The following is an 18,201-nucleotide window of genomic DNA, read 5'->3' on the forward strand; positions in this document are numbered from 1 at the left end:
AACACTCAGGTTCCAACTTTCCAGATGCTGTTCCCAGCAGAGACAGATTCTGGATTCTGTTCAAACTCCAGAAGCTCAGAACACATGAGTATCTGCCTGTTCCTAACAGCACTATGAGAGACAGGTAACTTGCAGCTTTCACTTACCACAGCCCTTAAAGTACATGGAGAGGGAGGAATAAAGAGATCCGGCCCTGCTGCCAGCAGAATAACAAATAACACCATGACAGTCGTATCAATGGTAGAGCTATTTTAACAAAACCCAAACCCAAAGATTTTTGTGAAGTCCTCGATTATGCCAAAGTAAGTCCAACATATACCCTTCTCTGTGTCATTACAGACCTTTCTATGTAATTCCAGTCCCTTAGCTAAACACAAAAGAAACAGTTAGGTGGCTAAAAATAGCAGAATGCTATTTTATGTAAATTTAAAATATTTTATAGAGCATGTTTCCACTCCCATGCTAATAATCATTTAGTATAAACTACCATCACCTACAAGAGAAAGAAAGAAAAAAAAAAATCACAAAGAAATGAAGCAGTTCTTGCTTCTCTTACCTCCTACCAGGTAGTGGTTTTGAAGTAAGAAACTCTGAGAAAAAGAAAAAAAAAAAAAAGAAAAATAATAGAAATGCTTTTTTTTTCTAGTTTCTGGAATTTCTGTGAAGGATTACTACCTTACAAACAATATCTGACCTACAAAGTCTAATCATTGCAGCATTAAAGCTTTTGATTCCTTCCTTTTATAAAGAAAAGCAGAGAGAAGTTTTTAAACTTACTTGTAGATGAAATTCAAGTTAGCACTACATGCAATGCTAAAACCAGGTGTAATACTCTTCTCTGTTAATACTCTAATACTGAGAAGATAGGAGGGGGAAAGGAAACAAGCATATTAAAAACAAGAGATATATCTTGTCACAAGAAAGGTTTCTAGGAACAGGTAAGCACAAAATTGCTTCAAGTCCACTTCTGGAGTAAGAAGCAGAGTCATCAGTGATCTCATCTGAAGCACATAAATTCCCGACACTTTATTTTCTGGACTGTTAAGTTTAAACATACAGAAGATATATATACTCTATTTGCTCTGTGGCTTACAAAAGTAGAAAATTAAAAGTGCTTCACTGACAAAGCACTTTTCACATTTCAAGTGAAAAGTGACCTAGCCTGATTTGTAACACAGAACTAAGAAAAATAGTTTTCTTCAGCATTTCTATTTTCAAGGTTCAAGCTAATTAAAACATCTCTATTCCAAAGTGCATCCATACTCCAACCTCCTATGCCAAGTTTCTGTAACTCATCAGTCTTTAAGAAAAATGCAAGAACCCTCTTCCTATTATCTGAAATACTCTTTCATTTAGTTCCTCTGCTGCATATGTCCACCACCCCTCAGACAAGGAAATCCTTTTATATTCTTGCACAATGAGCATAGGAACCAGGAACAAATCACAGCATTGCTGGTCACCATGCAAGAATACAAATAGTCCAGTGAGATGCTCCCCATTCTAAACCCTTCCTGTTTCCAAAAGCTGTGCCTTAGATCTTCTGTGACAGAAACTCTCTGTATTTACCAGCTTCCCACTCATTTAGCCAAGACTTTCTAATAACATTTTGCTTTTCAAATACTTTTCAAAACCATAAACACTTTTGCCATCCAAAGCATCCCAAAATAATCTCCACTTTCTATTCATGTCCTTTTGCGTTTTTTTTTTTTTTTTTTTTTGGTTCTTTGTTTTGCCTGTTTTCAACTCCTTTTCTTTGAAGCTCTCCATACCAATATTATTATTAACAGCTAGCAAATACTTCCTATTAAGCCACTGCAGAGCACTTACTATACTGATTTGCCCTTTCCATTTTCATGGCCAGAAAAAAAGACTACAATGAAGTCAAATTTCATCACACAGAGTTCATCCTGTACAGAAGAATAACAAGTATGATGAAAAGTACTTCATTTTTCCCATTCCAATTTTTCACTTCAGAAATGGAAGGGGACTGATAAAAGTATTCATGACAAGTACTGACAGAGTTAGAGCAGTCTAAGTATTATCCCTTTTGTTTCCTGATAATTTCTAAAATTTTGTTTGCTTTCTTTGGAGCACTACTAACTGCTGTTTACTTTCACTGTTGTAACACCATGATTTTTCTCTTGACACACTAATTAATTCAGAGCAAATCAAAATACTACTACTACCAACTGAAGGAGTTCAACGTGGAAAGGTAGCCTGAACAGAAATTATTACTAATTATTACTAAATTATTACTAAGTGCAACAGTTTTTACCTACAGAGGAAATGTGATCCCAACTTCAGTTATACAAACATCAGCTTCAACTAAATTACTGCCATTCTAAATGAGATTTTGCTATTAAAATAGAATAATTTCTCACAAGCAGGCAAAAGAATAAAAACAAAGCCAGTATTAAGGAAATATTATAGAAATTAATAGAGTGTAGAAGCATAAGAATCCATATGCCATTGCACAAGTCTCCCATATCATATCACAGCAGTTTTACCTCCTCATCACAGTTACATTATAGATGCTCTAAACATTTAAATGCATTTAAGAAGTGAACAGAAAACATACTGAGGAATAACTCATTGATGAGAATTGAGTATAAAAAGTTTGTATCACTGGCATAGGAGCTGCAAATCAACAGCAACTGTTAGAGTACCCTGATCAAGTAGCATTGCATCTTTCTGAGTAGTACTGGGCCACATCTGTATAAAACCAATATTGAATTGCCATGCATAAGAACTTTAAAAGTACTGAAATACTCAAGCTACTTAATTCTCCTTCAAAAAGGGTTTTATTTGTACCACAGTTGCTTCATGGTAAGTCCATATCAGTCAAAAAGAACAACAAAAGGCTGGTTTTACTTCACTAATTTCAATAAATGGAAGTCTAAAACCACCATTCATCTTTTCAAAGCCCAACTTTTAAAGATACTCAGGATCACAACTTTGACTGCAGTTAACAGAGCACTGATATTCTCAACATCTCGGAACAGTGAGGAATCCTTTCAGCTTGCAGCTATATGCATTTTTTAATATAGCAAACAATTAGTCATGAGAAAAGCAATCTTTTTTTTCTTGTAAGGATATCAACAGAAATACTTCAAGGACTGAAGAGCAGTAATTTTTGTGTGCAAGGCTTAGCATTAACACCAAAACCATAAATTAAGACAAAAATTACTTATTTCTAATGGAGGATTTTGTTTATTTTTAATATCTTCCACTTTCAAAGTATATTAGAATTTAAACAGATTCATGCAATTTTTACTTAGAGGTAGGAGACAGCCTCAATCCATCATTTTGCTATTTTTCAAGTCTACATGGTTGGTTGTTTTACCTGTCCAAAATATTTAGCTATTTGAGGACAAAATTGTGGACAATTACTTCCAAAGAGATGTAAATAATATAAATCTTCATAAGATGAGCTCTTTCCAATTTTGTAACAAAGATGAAGACTGACTGCTGCTAACATCTATCTGAAGTTTCCTATAATAAAAGCCACTAAATTTTGTAAAATTAAATAAAACTAATATTAGTTAACACTTTTAAATACTAATCAGGACATCACACGGTACTCAACCATGCACTTCATTAATTTCTCATAAACAGGACAATGTTTATTTATTAAGATGATGTGTTCCAGTTAGTGACAAATGACAACTTGCTGCTTTTACTCAAAACCCTCTAAACATCCACCCACTAATTACAGCAGTCAATCTATCATCCAGATCATGCTGTTCTTCACCTACACCACTTAAAACTTGATAGCTACTTCTCACTCTTAATTATTTACCTTAGAATCAGTTTCCTTGTGATGTTTGGCACAGGATCGAAGCTGAGTTATCCAGTATTGTTTCTCCTTTGCATCAGCAGCTAGAACAGAAACAAGAAAATGCAGGGGATCCCACATAAATCAATACTCTTTTTTGCACAAGAGGTGACAGAGCAGGGTAGAGGGGGAAAGATTAATTATTGATTAGGATGCAGTATAAATCCTAACTTATGCTACATAAGTACGCTTAAGTTTTTCAGAACAACTAATCTAAACCTGTACTTAAACAGCTATGGCCAGTTGGAAGAGATAAGCTTATGAGTCATCTTCATAGTTCTCTCCTCCACATTAGTAAAAGCAGAACTACCTACCTCAAGATGACATTTTTGTTTAAAATTTTTCATCCACTTTTGTTTTACTTGTCTGTCTTTGTGACGGACAAGGGCCCCACCATAGTATTTGAATCCATAAAAGCTCTACACTCTGGTAGCTGTCAATCAGCTACCAGACAAGCCACCAGTTCCCCAGATACTTAAGTGCTGCTCCTTTAATGGAGTTCAACTAAATCTCTCCCTAAAACCCCTGTCATGCACACACAGAGACACAGGAATAAAAATCACTATTTCCCCCCCCACATCTTTAAAAACCAGCTTTAAAAATTATTGAAGAGTTTGTCTGCTCTTGTATAATGATGGCTCCTGTATAATATAGTAACTCTGTTTAGGAGAGAGGCTTTTTTTTTTTTTTTCTTAAACAAACAACTACTACAGGACTCCTCATTAAGAATGACAATGCAGAGTTGATAATTCCAGTAAATATTTTCTCTTACTTCCTCTGCTATTGAGTATCTTAACGGTTATTGACTCAGCATAAAAATTGTTTACTGATTTTAATCAAATTCACAGACATCATTAAATTTAAAGCAGCATATTGTAAGCATTTGATAATTTCAAGTGATTGGAAAAGCATAATGAAACAACAAGTGTTCATGATTTCTAGCTGGGCAACTTCCAAAGCATTTTAACAGAAATTCTGCCTGGTTGTTCATGAATTCAGTTCTGTGTATGAAAGAGCAACACACTGTACCACAGGGGACTTCTGCATACTCAGTCCTGCTGGACAACTGATACAGTATAAAACTGGTCAGTATAAAACTAAGAATACTTTTGTTACAGTGCATTACATGTCATTTTTTTAATAACAGTTTATTTTTTATATATTATTTTGATATGAAAGCATCATGATCAATCAACACCTTACAATCAGAACACTTTTTTTATTTATTTTCTTTCTTTTTTGTAAATATTCCAAAGTAACTTCTGTATACCATATATTGTCTGTCTTATACTTGGGAACAAGGGAAGGGAAAATTTCATGTTACAGGTGCATTCAATTACTCCAAGACTGATGAGAACATAACATCCTAGCAGCCTCCCACTGACATTTTTCCCTTCTCTGACCCATCATCAGATTCATTACTGCACATTATCTGCAGGATGGTGGCAGGGGAGAACAATACTAGAAAACAAATGCTATGCTGTGGACAGCAATGAAAGCTGCTTCTTCTTCCTTTGGAAGCAAGTAAGATATAGCATTCAATCAAAATGCCACAGTAACAGATTACAGAAGCCACCTTGAGGTACCTTCCAGCCCTGAAAGTCTATACATTGTAAAGTCACATGTACTAAACTCCAGGTCACTCCTCTACTGTGTTTTAAAAATATACAGTATAATAGAGCTGTATAGCCACTACTTTCTGACAGCACAGGGAAGTAAAAGAGAAATGAGACATGAGAGAAGAGATGCAGAAGTGGGAGTGGGAGAGGAGAACAACTGAGCTGGCACTGTGAGCAGCACTGTACCTCTTAACTTGTACATCTCTCCATTAGCAGAGTAGACCACCAACATGTGTGGCACTTCATCACTGGGCGATATTATAGCTCCAGCTAAAGACAAGGCTCCTCGTGGCTTCGGGCTCTGGTTTTTAGTTTGTTCATTCATGAAATACTGCAGAATCCCTGTCTCAAAGTCCAGCACAAAGTACCTGTTGAAAGAAATTACAAGCATATTGTATTTCTGCAGAAGTTTTTCATGCATTTACCCAAAGAAGGGCACACATTGATCTTAAATCAAGATCATAAATATACAAATGAGGGTAAAGTAACTTTTGTAGTCACAATTTTATAAGGTACTTTTATTTTGATCATTAGGCTAAGCTTTTCAGGGGTAGGTGATCTATTCTTTTATCCATAACACAAGCCATTGCACAATAAACCAACAGCTAGGACCGAAAGATCACACAAACAAAAAATAAACTAACTGGGTTGCCCAAGTGCACTAAATGAAAGTGAAGGTGTTTCAAAGTTGGTGGGTCAGCCCCAAGAAAACTTTTTTTTCCCCCCCACAAATATACCTATTTGTCACAACAGCACAGATCCTAAATTCCATTTCCCTCTGGCAATCTATGCTATTACACAGAACAATTATTTAACACTAACCCTTGACCAAGGGGAAACAGACAGCAACCTCCTGGCTCACATGGAGGTCAGTCTGCTATGACCCTCAACAGACTAGAGCAAAGATCACACAAATGCAGGCCACCCCCTTAGCTTCTTAAAAAAAACACCCCTAACAATCTGGCTAATCCCACTAATGTGAGCATTTGTAATACAGACTATTTGTGACTGTTACTCCAAGATAAGATTACCACAGGTCAATATTTTGGAAACTGATTATTCAGACTCTTGTAGCTTTGTATAGCCCAAATTTGCTCAGGTTACCCACTTTGTTTTGAAAGCAGCATTTTGTCTCAGCTCTTTCACAATATCCCCATATGCAGAATATCTCTAACCTTTCCCATCACAGAATATTTCCAGGATTGTCCTCACAGCCTGCAGTTATTGGTGCTGGTCTGCTTCTCTCTTTATTCACACTAAATAAGTCTGGACATTATGCAAGCAGTTACTGCCTACAATTTATAGAGTTTCAGACATTTTGCTTGGGACCCCTTTCCTTTGCCATGGTTATGTTTAACTCTACTGCCACTGCCTTCGCATCAGAGCAAAGATCAAATTCTCTTTCAATTCTTACAGATTAACAATCCTCTCCCAAAGAATTTTAAGCTAGGGCATCACTACACCCTTCACTTCTGCCCTGACTCCATCTCCCACAAGCACTTCTGCATCCTTTTCCTCAGGAAACAAATCGAAAGCCTCCCTTTTCTAATCATGTAGCACATCACCTTCCCTCTACAGGTAATCTTCACCACAAAGGACTAGAGGAATGGCAGGCTGAATGCCAACCACATTTTCATTAGCAGAGTTAAAAATAAGGATGCCCTAAAAGGAAACTGTCAACATTTCAGATTACCTTACTGACTTGTATTGTACCAGTTCATAACCTTCCTGTTGTGTTTGACTCTTAAATTATTTTAAAATACTACTCTCCCACTCACAAAGCATTTTTTTCTCTTCAGGTTGCTTAGCAGGAGAAAACAATGCACATAACTGCAGAGAAAAACAGTAGAATTGGAAAACTTTTTTTTTTTTTTTTAAAGTCAGACTTTTAAATTTAATAGTAAATTTTAATTTTGCTCATTCTCATTTTTCCTTGTCCATTTTGGGAATATTTGTTACATACTTAAGAGAAAAAGCAGAGCACTAAACAGAAGTGATGCCATGCCTCTGAGAAAATTACACAGTAGCTTGACCCTAGAGCTAATGCTTCTCCCCATCATCTCTGATCTCAGCAAACAAGTCTAGACTTTACATGCAGTGATGTTCATTCCGAACCTGTGCCATCCTCATTATAATTTCATTGTCCTTTTATTGTTCAGGTACAAATAATTTATTTCAGCCTTTGTTATTTGGCCATTTTTAATCCATTACTACCTCAGAAATCACCACTGTGGTTACTAAAGCACAGCTCTACAATTAACAAAAGGAGGAACAACAGCTAGAGGAGAAAAAAAAGGAAAGAAAAGGAGAGGCAAGAAAAAGTCTCTTTTTCTCCTATTAAGACCAAAGGATTTGGGGAAAAAAGTGCCTCTACTAGAACAGAATCTATTAAGTTACATAAACACTACAAGCACTTCAGCTCAGAAACTTTTGCATGCTAGACCAGCAAAGCACTCCCAGAACGACTGTAAGCTCCACAAAAATGGGCTTTGCATTGGCTTAAAGCTACCCCAGGGAAGGAAACCAGCCATTCGAGTACAGAATATACCTTTACCAGCATAATGACATCAGACAGCAGCAACTTCTGCAATTCCCAAACGCAGAGACAGCATCCTTCCACATCCTTGTTATCACAGCTACAGCAGCAGTGTTAACTGGACCTTCTAGCCAGCCACAACCTATTTTATGTACAGAACATCAGCACCAGCCTTATACCTTAGATTTTTTGTGATGATGTCTTAGAAGCCTGTAAAAGCAAGCAGTGTTTCCAGTAGAAATCAAGCAGTAATTTTAAGAAAGAAAAAGGTAACCAGTTCTCACGAGCCCTCACATCACCCTCAAGTATCCTGCCTTCTTTCTTATCCCAAAAGAACCAGGAACTTTTCGCAAGCATCTTGGCCACGACACTGTTCACATCACACGGAATCAAGCATTTCCTTTTCAAAGCTTATGGTTTGAAGTGTAACTCCCCTCTTCACCTTCCACAAAGTGGTATCACAGAAAAAGACAAGAATAAACTGCACAGACAACCATAGCCTCACAAAAGAAGAAGGGAGATAACACACTTAGAAAACTGCTAAAAGGATAAAAAAAGCCCAGAGAAGGAATAAGGAATTAAGTGTCAAATCAAACAGTGCAGGGCTTCATACAAAGGAGGTGGAGGAGGGAGGAACACAGAGATAGGAAAAACAGGAGCAGCTTTCAAAAACATTTTCTCGCATCACAGACCAAATGATGACCCAGTTCAAACCATCACAAAAACACAGAAGAAACGGAGGCCAGAGTCTTTCATTAACTGAGGAAGGAAAAGCATTACACATATACAGCTGAACAGAAGGATATGTGTCCCATTTCAGAAGCGCTGTGCAGCTGAATCAAAAGGACAGGGATCTCTTTTAACTTCTAAAAGTCATTTGTTCTGCCTACCAGGGAAACAACAGCACTAACCTCTCTACAGCTGATTCATCTTGCCACCTTACCATTATTTCTCGACTGGCCTTGCTCACATTTACCCATGATGTCATATTTCTGTAATTAAATCTCAGATACCACTGACAAAAACAAATGTACTCTTCAGACAACAGTCAGGCAGGAGGTAGCAGAGCCAAGTTATGTTGTACCTCTTGTACAAAAAAATTAGTGTGACAAAGAAATTGTGAAATAACTGTTACTGAAAGACATTTCCAAAAGACAGTTAAATTTTTCTGTTATTCCAAAACCAGAATAACTTTTTTTTTTTTTAATTAATAGTCATTAAAAGAGTCCATCTAGCGGTAAGGTAGAAAATCACCACTTAAGCATATTTTAAGCAGTTTTAACTTCTTAAGTACAGTTCAGAATAGACATGTAAAATTACAGGCAAGAAAATGCAGGCTACTTCACAAAAGAAAAGCCAATAGATTTCTCACTTCAGATTCAAATCCATTCAAAGACCAGAAGCTTCTTGATCCTCTGGCCCAGCTTCCCTCAAGTGCCTGAGATCCATCAGGATCCTCTGCCATTCCAACCAAATGCAGAGCCATTACCAACTGACATCAATTACAAGCGAAAACACTCACCCCACTCTGCAAAGCTGAAGTCTGACACTACCAGAATTGCTACATTTTAAGCCATCCAGGAGTTTGTCAATATGGCCTGACGACAGTTTAATTCTCTTTTACTTCCCATATGTCAAAATCAAATCCCTCTCTGCATAAATGCTAAGTATTATAAATTCTACAACTGTCTTAATTAAACACTCATTGTGTTTCACCATGCCCTTCATCCATTCACTCATTCATTCATAGTCATTTAAAAAATTTTTAAGATGTCAAGCTGAACACGCATGACAAGCTAGGAAGTGTAACTATGCTGCCTTCTGAACTCTTAGAAGGGAAGGGTCAAACACTGTACTAATAAACTGCTTCAACCAGGTTTGCTTCCACTAATATGAGCATTTATTATAGTAATAATCATAAGATGCTCATATAATTATATAGTATTACAATAATTCATTATTAGTTCCCTATTCAAGAAGACTTTAAGAAAAAGCAATGACTATGCTTTAAAGAGTGATAAAATGCTGGTAGTATAGCAGGAGATGGAAGTGCTCTACCACTAGAGCCTGTCAACAAAGAACATCAGCTAAACAGGTCTTCCATGAGAAAAACTGACATTTCAACAGTATACCAGATTTGAGGCAATAGAGAACTTTCTTTTTCAAATTTTAAAAGACACACATAAGTGTCAGAAGCACATCATACAAACATTTCCCATGTAATTTACTCACCTCACTGGATTGAAGAATTTTAATTTTCCCATTTCCAGTAAAATTAATAATTTCCATATTCTCCAGGGGAAATGAATACTTTGGTAAGTAAATAATAAAAAAATAAATCACATTTCTACGTATTTTATCATTCAATTACACATTAAAACATAGTGCACTGCTCCTTAAAGCTATCACTTGGATGCAAACCCGCAACACACCCTAAAGTATGCTCCCAACAGAAAAAATACCTCAAAATAAGTTTCTCCTTTTCTTCCCTTATTCTGAAAACATCCCAGAAACCAACCATCTGAACCCATGTTTTCACTACTCTGTAATCCCACGAAGTTTTCAATGTAGGATTGCTAAATCTTTCCACTGTGTCGTGCATTCCTAGTGATTTGAATACTCCTCACACCCTTCTTTCCCAGTCAAATCAGTTTTCTGGATCAGATTTTGTACAACTTCCAGTTTGAACCCATAACGTGTAGAGGTTTTTTATACAGATATTTTGCAGCTGGACAACTACAATTCAGTTTCTGACTCAGTCTTCTAGAACAACCTCAATTCTTTTGGAAAGCAGTATTGTATTAATTATGTCCTTGGGTTCACAGAGGCAGCCTACGCTGGAGTCCATGCTTCATAGTCGGACTCTGTCTAATCCCAGACTTCACATTTAAAACTGGTATGGATGTTCAAATACTGCACACTAGCACAGATAAATCCTTCTGACTAAAGACAAAAATCTTCCATTTTTCCATCATTTCCAAACAATAAAATTCTCTTCATTATATAATGACCTAACACAGCAAGTACTTTTGGATGGACAGGGATGCTGGGCTGTTTCTACAGCAGGCTAGCTTTGTTTTACCTTTTTGGAGATTTTTTCCCAGCTATTTAACTCACTGATGAATAGAGGAACTTTTCTTTCTAAAACACCACTTTAGGTCTTCCGCAGACATCTTTCCTCCTAAGCCAGTCTCACAATACCTACTTTACGATCTACTTTTTATTTTGTTTTAGCCATAAAAATGCAAATTGTTTAAATAAAATACATTTATTTGAAACAGGACAGTATTCACCCAGATTTAAAATCCTAATAGGCAGCATCACCTTCCCTACCACATTGGAAAAGTAACAATTCTTGTGTTTTCCTTTCTCAGGCTGCTAAACTCATCATTCCAGACAACATGACAAATATTATGCTCTACTCCATACTTCAGCACCAAATTAACTCAAGAACAGAAGCAGCCCACAATAGAAAAATTTCCCTACCTTCATCTTCAACCACTGTTCTTAACATTTCTGGGTTTCCAAACACATTTTCCTTTTGCTCCATTCCAATCTCCCCCCAGTCACTGCCAGCACATTTTCCAGTGATTCCATAACCCTCTAAATGAAGATTTTCAAGAATAAAGAATCAAACTATTCTGTAATTTTCTTCCTTTTTTTTAAAAGTAGTTTTAAAATAAGTAAGAACTGTGGGATAGAAAGTAAATTACTGTGTCAAAGAAAAGCAAAATTTATGGTGCCAGTAACTGAATGAAATGTTGCATAGAAATATCTCATTTTTAGGAAACTGTATCTTATTAGGACATCCTGAACACCACATTTAAACAACTGTTTCTTTTTTTCCCCTTTTACCTTGATCCATAAAATTAATGGAATTATTCAAGCCAAGAAAGATAAAGCATGGCACGCACACATTTGACAGCCAAGGACTTTATTATTAAAAATTATCTCCAAAGTTGTCATTTAAAGACTGATGATCAGGAGAACATGCTTACATTTCAGTAACTCTACCATCCTTTCTGCACTGAGGTTCCTCAATTTATCATTTTCTAACATAAGAAGGCATAAGAACCACAGTATTCATTAAAAGCTTTATTCACTTTGAGCATCTCTGTATGAAAACTGGATTTTTAGAACAGTAATTCTTCTGCATTATTGGAATTCAGTCAAGATGAACTACAATTTGCTGGATACTTTAAGAGATGTTCCACATCTAAAATGCCGTTAAGAAATGGAAGTATTATCCACAGCCAATAGATGAGCAGCTTGTTTTTGTTGATCATGCCTTTTATGATTTTAACATCCACAGAATTCTCGCACCAATAAAATATTAAGAGAAATCTCCTTTCCTGTTTTGTCAAGTCCCAGCAAGCTCTCTTTATGAGCCAGAATGTCACTTCTTTCTCAGTGAAGAAAGAATTGCTACTGACCAGCTCATCAGGTCATCAACTTCTGCTGACAGTGCCAATTATTTTCAACTGTCTGAACTTCTCTGTGTCAGGAACGGATATTTTGCCCAGATTTTACAGAAAAAAGAGACTACAGTAAGAATAAACACTGAGAATTGCTTAGGGGTTGCTTCTTAGAAAGGAGGGAGGAAGAATATGCCTAAAAATAATGCATCCATTTGTACCCATCAGGCTTTGAATTCATAGAGAATCGTGGAAAAGTACATTCATCTATGCTTCAGTACAACATGGCCATGCTGAGAGGTAACAGCTGCAATTTAGGGGCAAACATAAACAAAAGGTACACAGCTGAGTTTAAAGGTACACCATTAGCAGCATCTACTGCCCACAGCCCACCACACTGGCTGGCTACCCAATGCTACCTTGTGTCATTTAGCAGCCCTTGCCACCTTCCTTTTCCTTGCTCCAAATTCACTACTACTTAACAATTAAACAGACGCAAATTTTTGTACTGCAGGTCAAGAGAAAAGGGACATGACTGGGGGAATAAACGGGCTGCTGTAATTTGAATTCTGGAAATGTTATTATCCAGCTCGATTCAGGTCACAGATTAAAAACAGAGCTTCCAGGAAGGAAAATATGCTTTCCTTCATAAGAAAAACAACAAAGACCTAAAACAAAACAAGAACTGAGTAGGTACATGTCACTTCTAATGATCTGCATGTAATGAAAGGATGTTAACCTTTACAAAGACACAATTCTATGAGATTCTAAAACAAGATCAAGGAAACACACAGGAGACAACTAGCCAGACACACACCAATTTCATTCCCCATCTGAGGGGAAGGCAGTGCTCTGCATGACACAAGGCTCAGTAGCTAAATTGGTTCCCACTGAAGACAAGTCCACAGGAGTTATTTGCAGTCATCTGGACACCAAAAGGAAGGAAGCTGTCTGGTTCATCTTCTCCCAGTCCCCCCTCTCCACCTTACCCAGGAGCAAGGCTTTGCTCCTTTGAGAAAGTAAAATTACAGACACCTACTTTGCAGCCTGTATGGACAACTGCTTCTCTGTTCCAAGTCTATGTGCAATACTGTCCTATCCCAACTAGCAATAAAAATCCCACCAATAAACAAGGCAGCTATCAGAAATCAAGTGCTTCACTTTCTTCTGTTATCCCAAAATCTAGCTAATTTGGGCTTTACATTCAGATGTTTAGCTTTCACCTAGTCATGCTCAGGAGGATGCAAAGAAGTAGAATGCATGTAGTTAGTCAAGGAATATTCTAGTTGCAAAGTACCTTAAGAATACCCAGAGAAACAACTGTTAGAAGAACTTATTGCCAAAGTTGAGAGTCAGTAAGTAACTGACAAAAACTAACTTGCTTTCATTTTCATAACAAATCACCTACCAAGAAAATCCAAAACCGAAAACACACAAAAAGCCCTACAAACCTAAACACTGGGGGAAAGGGACACACACACTAAGAACTGGAAATTTAAAGAAAACATAAATATATATGTAATGAGACAATCAATTATGCCTAGCTTGTGAAAGAAGCTTTTACACACTAATATTTGCAAATCTCTCTACTCACATTAGCAGTTATCAAAACTGATAACTGAGCAAACAGCTGCATCACCACACAGCTTTAAACATCTCCCAAAATTACACCAGCTATGCCAGGAATCTTATTGCCTACTCTTTTCTGTAACACAAAACCCCACCAAAATTGCAAGCGATACAGAAATATTTGACCTTCTGAAAAAACATGTCACTTTTTTGCTTGACACTTTCTGTAATACGTTTCAAAAGATCTGACAGGTTTGGCAAGCACACTTCACATCAAAAACTGCCTGGTGCCTAGCATCAATTCATCTTTCACAAAGTACTTCTAAAAAATACAGAATAAAGGTTGGCCTAACATACCAAATAGAGGTTGGCCTAACATACCAAAACATACAACTCTCCAACAAACTAAACACCAAATTTGAAGGAAAGTAATCAAAAAGAAGGCAGCACTGAAGGCAGCCACTGTGAAGGCAGCTGCTCAGAGCACTAATGAGTCCAACAGTGACTGAAACTACTATGTATTATTCTCTCAACAGTCTCTCCTTTGAGTAGGAACATACACACACACACACAGAGAACACACTTCCAAGATGGTAATATATGAAGACAAATCAATAATGAAGTGAGATTTGACCAAGGGCAGTATTTTATGGAGGTTTCTGTCTGCTACTTGTCACATCCTGCAGGAGACTTCACAGATTGACTATAGAGGATGTGACCTTTTCTTGGTCTTTCTGCTACTTGCTATTACAACATCCACAAATGAATCAAATATATTCATTTGACAGCCTGGTTCCCATGAAACATAATGAGAGACTCGCAGCAAATTCAGTCACCTAATATAATGCCCCCACAACACACAGTCTCAGAGCCTGGAATTGCTGGTTTTGTATCAGCATTACCATGCAACAGAGTGGGAAGAAAACCACATCCCACCGAATTTGTGTGAGTCAGCCAGGTCTAAATCACAGTTTTATCTCAAAATACTACCATTTATAATCCAAATTCTCTACAATTTGCAGCTACTAAATTTTAGCAATCCCAAACATAAACACCCCTGAAAAAGGCTGTTGAACAAAAATCTTATGTTCAATTGAAATATCCCCACAACCCTCTCCTTCACCCCAGCAACTAGAGCTTGTCCTCTGAAGTACATTACTAGAATGTCATAAAATGTATGAAGGAAGCAGTAAACCCCCATGTAGTCACACACCCTGTGTCTAATACACACTATCTTCCACTGGCTGCATCCTAAGCTTTATTATCACTTCCCTTTCATGGTGTACCAGTGATGAATTGAACCCTTATCTGCAGAGGTAAAGCTGGTTTATGTTTCCCTGATTTATACATCCCAACTCTTCCCCTCTCTTCTCCAACAACTTGCATTCCTCACTGGTTAAGAATTAACCCAGCACTATTGTTATTCAATATTATGTCCCATCTAGGAGAAACACCTTCAGACATCTGTAGATTTTTGGAGCTCTCTTTTGCTCCCAAGAGTTACAGACTGTATACAGAAAAGCACTCAGCTATGAGAAAACCAGTATGACCCCAAGTTTTTATGTCAGACCTGATGTTAGTTAGGATTTCACCTGGAGATAAAACACTTGCAGGGACTGAAATATTAATGAAATAAACAACAAAGGCACAGGGAGTGACCCTGGACAACAGCACAAATGCTGAAGCTGAGAAGGAGACAAGCACTGGATGAGAAACCAAGAGATGGCTTAACACCTCCAGGCATGAATATCAGGCAAACTATTCAGGTAATCAGACCACAAAACAGACAGTAAAGAGACTGCAAATAGAAGTAGCTCAAATGACAAGACTACCTTCAATCAGAGTAGCTGTAGAGTAGTTCAGCTACTTTCAAGTAGTGCTTTTTGCTCAATTTAACAATGAGAGTACAGAAATTAGGAGTATCATTCAAGTCATATCTTAAGCCAATTACAGAGACAAAAGGAGTCTGTTATCTCAGCCCAAACTATTTGGCCTACGTGTCTCCATGTTAAAAACCAGGGAAATTATCTATGCAGGTAAAATCTAATGCTGCTCACGAGTGAATATGGTCCCACATTCAACACTAACAGCCTGCAGTGATAAGTCAGGGATCATCAGGGAGTTGACCTACACACAAACAAAAAGGAGTAAATGTCAGTGCCAGCAAAATGGCCATTGGAGTCCTTTCAAATTCATTTTTACTGCTTACTGGAAACCAAGGTTGCCTTAAGACACACTGTAAAAACCACAGTCACAGGAAAGACATGCAACTATCGTAAATTCTCTTCTAACAACTGCACTATTTTGTATATTGTAATTATTGAACTAAATAGCTAAATCACTGAACTATCTTCACTATTACTTCTCCCGTTTTTTTTATTTTTGAACATGAAACACGAAAGTTTAGATAGGATTCATAAACTCTCTTACTAAAAAGATGTCACCAACCTAAAAGTTTTCAATAGAAAGATGTTGCTGAAAATTAATTAGAACAGTCACACATCATTTTTTTTTGAGACAAACATCAGTTTTACTACAACCACTCTGCTGCCAACAAGCGAGAGACAATTTACAGAGGAAATGAAGTGGAGGGATGAAGGAGCAGACAAGCGGAACAGTTTGGCAACAGGATGTGCCAAAAGGTTTTCATCAAATCTACCTAAAACTAAATAAACACAAGTCTGAAGAATCATTTGACACTGCAGTCTAAAAAAGCACTTTAATAGCTAGACTTCCAACCACCATCCAGAACAAAACACTTTCCTGCACTGGATTATATGTACGTTAGGCTAATTATTAGGTTGGGGAAAATTGAGGGGTTTTGCTACTTCTCACAAATTTCAGAGATATTTAATTCTGTTCAAGTTACTGATATGAAATTCTGAAGAACATGACACTCCCCTGGAAACTAAAACCCTTTCAAAGTCTATATTTAATCTTATTTACATTTTATGTAATCTCCATGGATGAAGACTTAGGAAATCAGCACAGATATCTTAACATTGCTTGCATTCTATGTGAACAATTCCATTCCAAAACTACTGCATACATGAAAGTAGCTTTGGTATTTCTCAATATACATATATATCATTCCTTTATGATCAGTTAATTAAAATGAAGAGGAAAACAGAAGGTTAAACATTAAGATATGAGTCCAACTTAAATCTCCAAACTCCAACTACTTGATTTAGGCAGAAACATGTTCACACCACAGTCCACAGCAATGGTGCAAAATAAGCAGCTACTGTTCCCCCAAAATCTCAGTGTTAGATCGCACAGCTGGGCAAAGTGAAAAAAGCAGCCCTTAGAAAGCACAAATGAGTTCAACTGTAATTTCTCTCTCTCCCTCCTCAAGGACGAATTACTGACTTGCCCTTTAGAAACCTACCTCAGCTGAACTAGCCTTCCCCTATTTGATGTCACACAGAGCTACTGCTCTGTCACCATCCCTTCTCTGTCCCCATCACTGCCCAGTAGCAGCACACAGCAACACATCCCAGTACAGCCAATCCAGTAATGAAAGCTGGAGTCAGAATAACAGAGCCAGGTCAGTCTTTGGGTAGAAGGGGAACTTAGCAGAGTCATCGATACAGCAGGAAAACAATCAATTCCTCTGCAACGGCAAGCATCACATGGAAACCACTGGATTTCCAGGATTTTCAGTTGTAGGTCTGTGTGGATACAGTTGACTCCACGCCGTAATTTGGTTCAGGCTGACTAAGAAGCAACAAGTAGGTCTCATGCCCTGTGGTGAACCTGTGAGCTGGAAAGCTCCTGGCTCAGGTGCAAGAGAGTGAAGGAAATCAGGAAAAGTACTTCAAAAGGTGGTTTCAAAACCCAAAAATGCAAAATAACCAAAGTACATAACAAGATTACAGCTAAAATGAAGACAACCATCCAGTTTACACTACTGCCAAGCAGCCAACTACTTCACTGCATAAATATTCTATCAGGATGGCTCCAACTGGAGTGCTCCCTGAACTGCATGCCAGGTGACTCTCCCCTTGAGCAAGGATGCCTCTCAACGTTTAAGATTCCTTACCTGACCAAGAGAGCCTTCCTCACACAAAGCAGAGAGATCTCTTACCTGTGACAGGTTCTTGGACACCGACTGATAGCATGCTAAATTAACTCTAATGAAACATTGCTAATCCACAGAGCTGCTTAATATTATAATAAACATTGTATGGATAATTCCATTATACATAAACTTTTGTCCAAGTCTGA

General features: G+C 37.4%; 1 protein-coding gene across 1 annotated transcript in view; it reads right to left on the minus strand.

Moving 5' to 3' along the window:
- OSBPL10 (oxysterol binding protein like 10) overlaps positions 1 to 18,201 on the minus strand; it is a 112,916-nt gene that overhangs the window by 76,100 nt on the left and 18,615 nt on the right. The window contains exons 2-3 of the mRNA XM_069007381.1: positions 5,641 to 5,822; positions 3,800 to 3,879 (exon numbers count right to left, since the gene is read on the minus strand). Of these exons, the coding sequence (XP_068863482.1) occupies positions 3,800 to 3,879; positions 5,641 to 5,822 (262 nt within the window). The remainder of the gene's footprint in view (positions 1 to 3,799; positions 3,880 to 5,640; positions 5,823 to 18,201) is intronic.

This window comes from Aphelocoma coerulescens, chromosome 2, assembly GCF_041296385.1.
Source record: "Aphelocoma coerulescens isolate FSJ_1873_10779 chromosome 2, UR_Acoe_1.0, whole genome shotgun sequence".
Taxonomy (NCBI): Eukaryota; Metazoa; Chordata; class Aves; order Passeriformes; family Corvidae; genus Aphelocoma; species Aphelocoma coerulescens.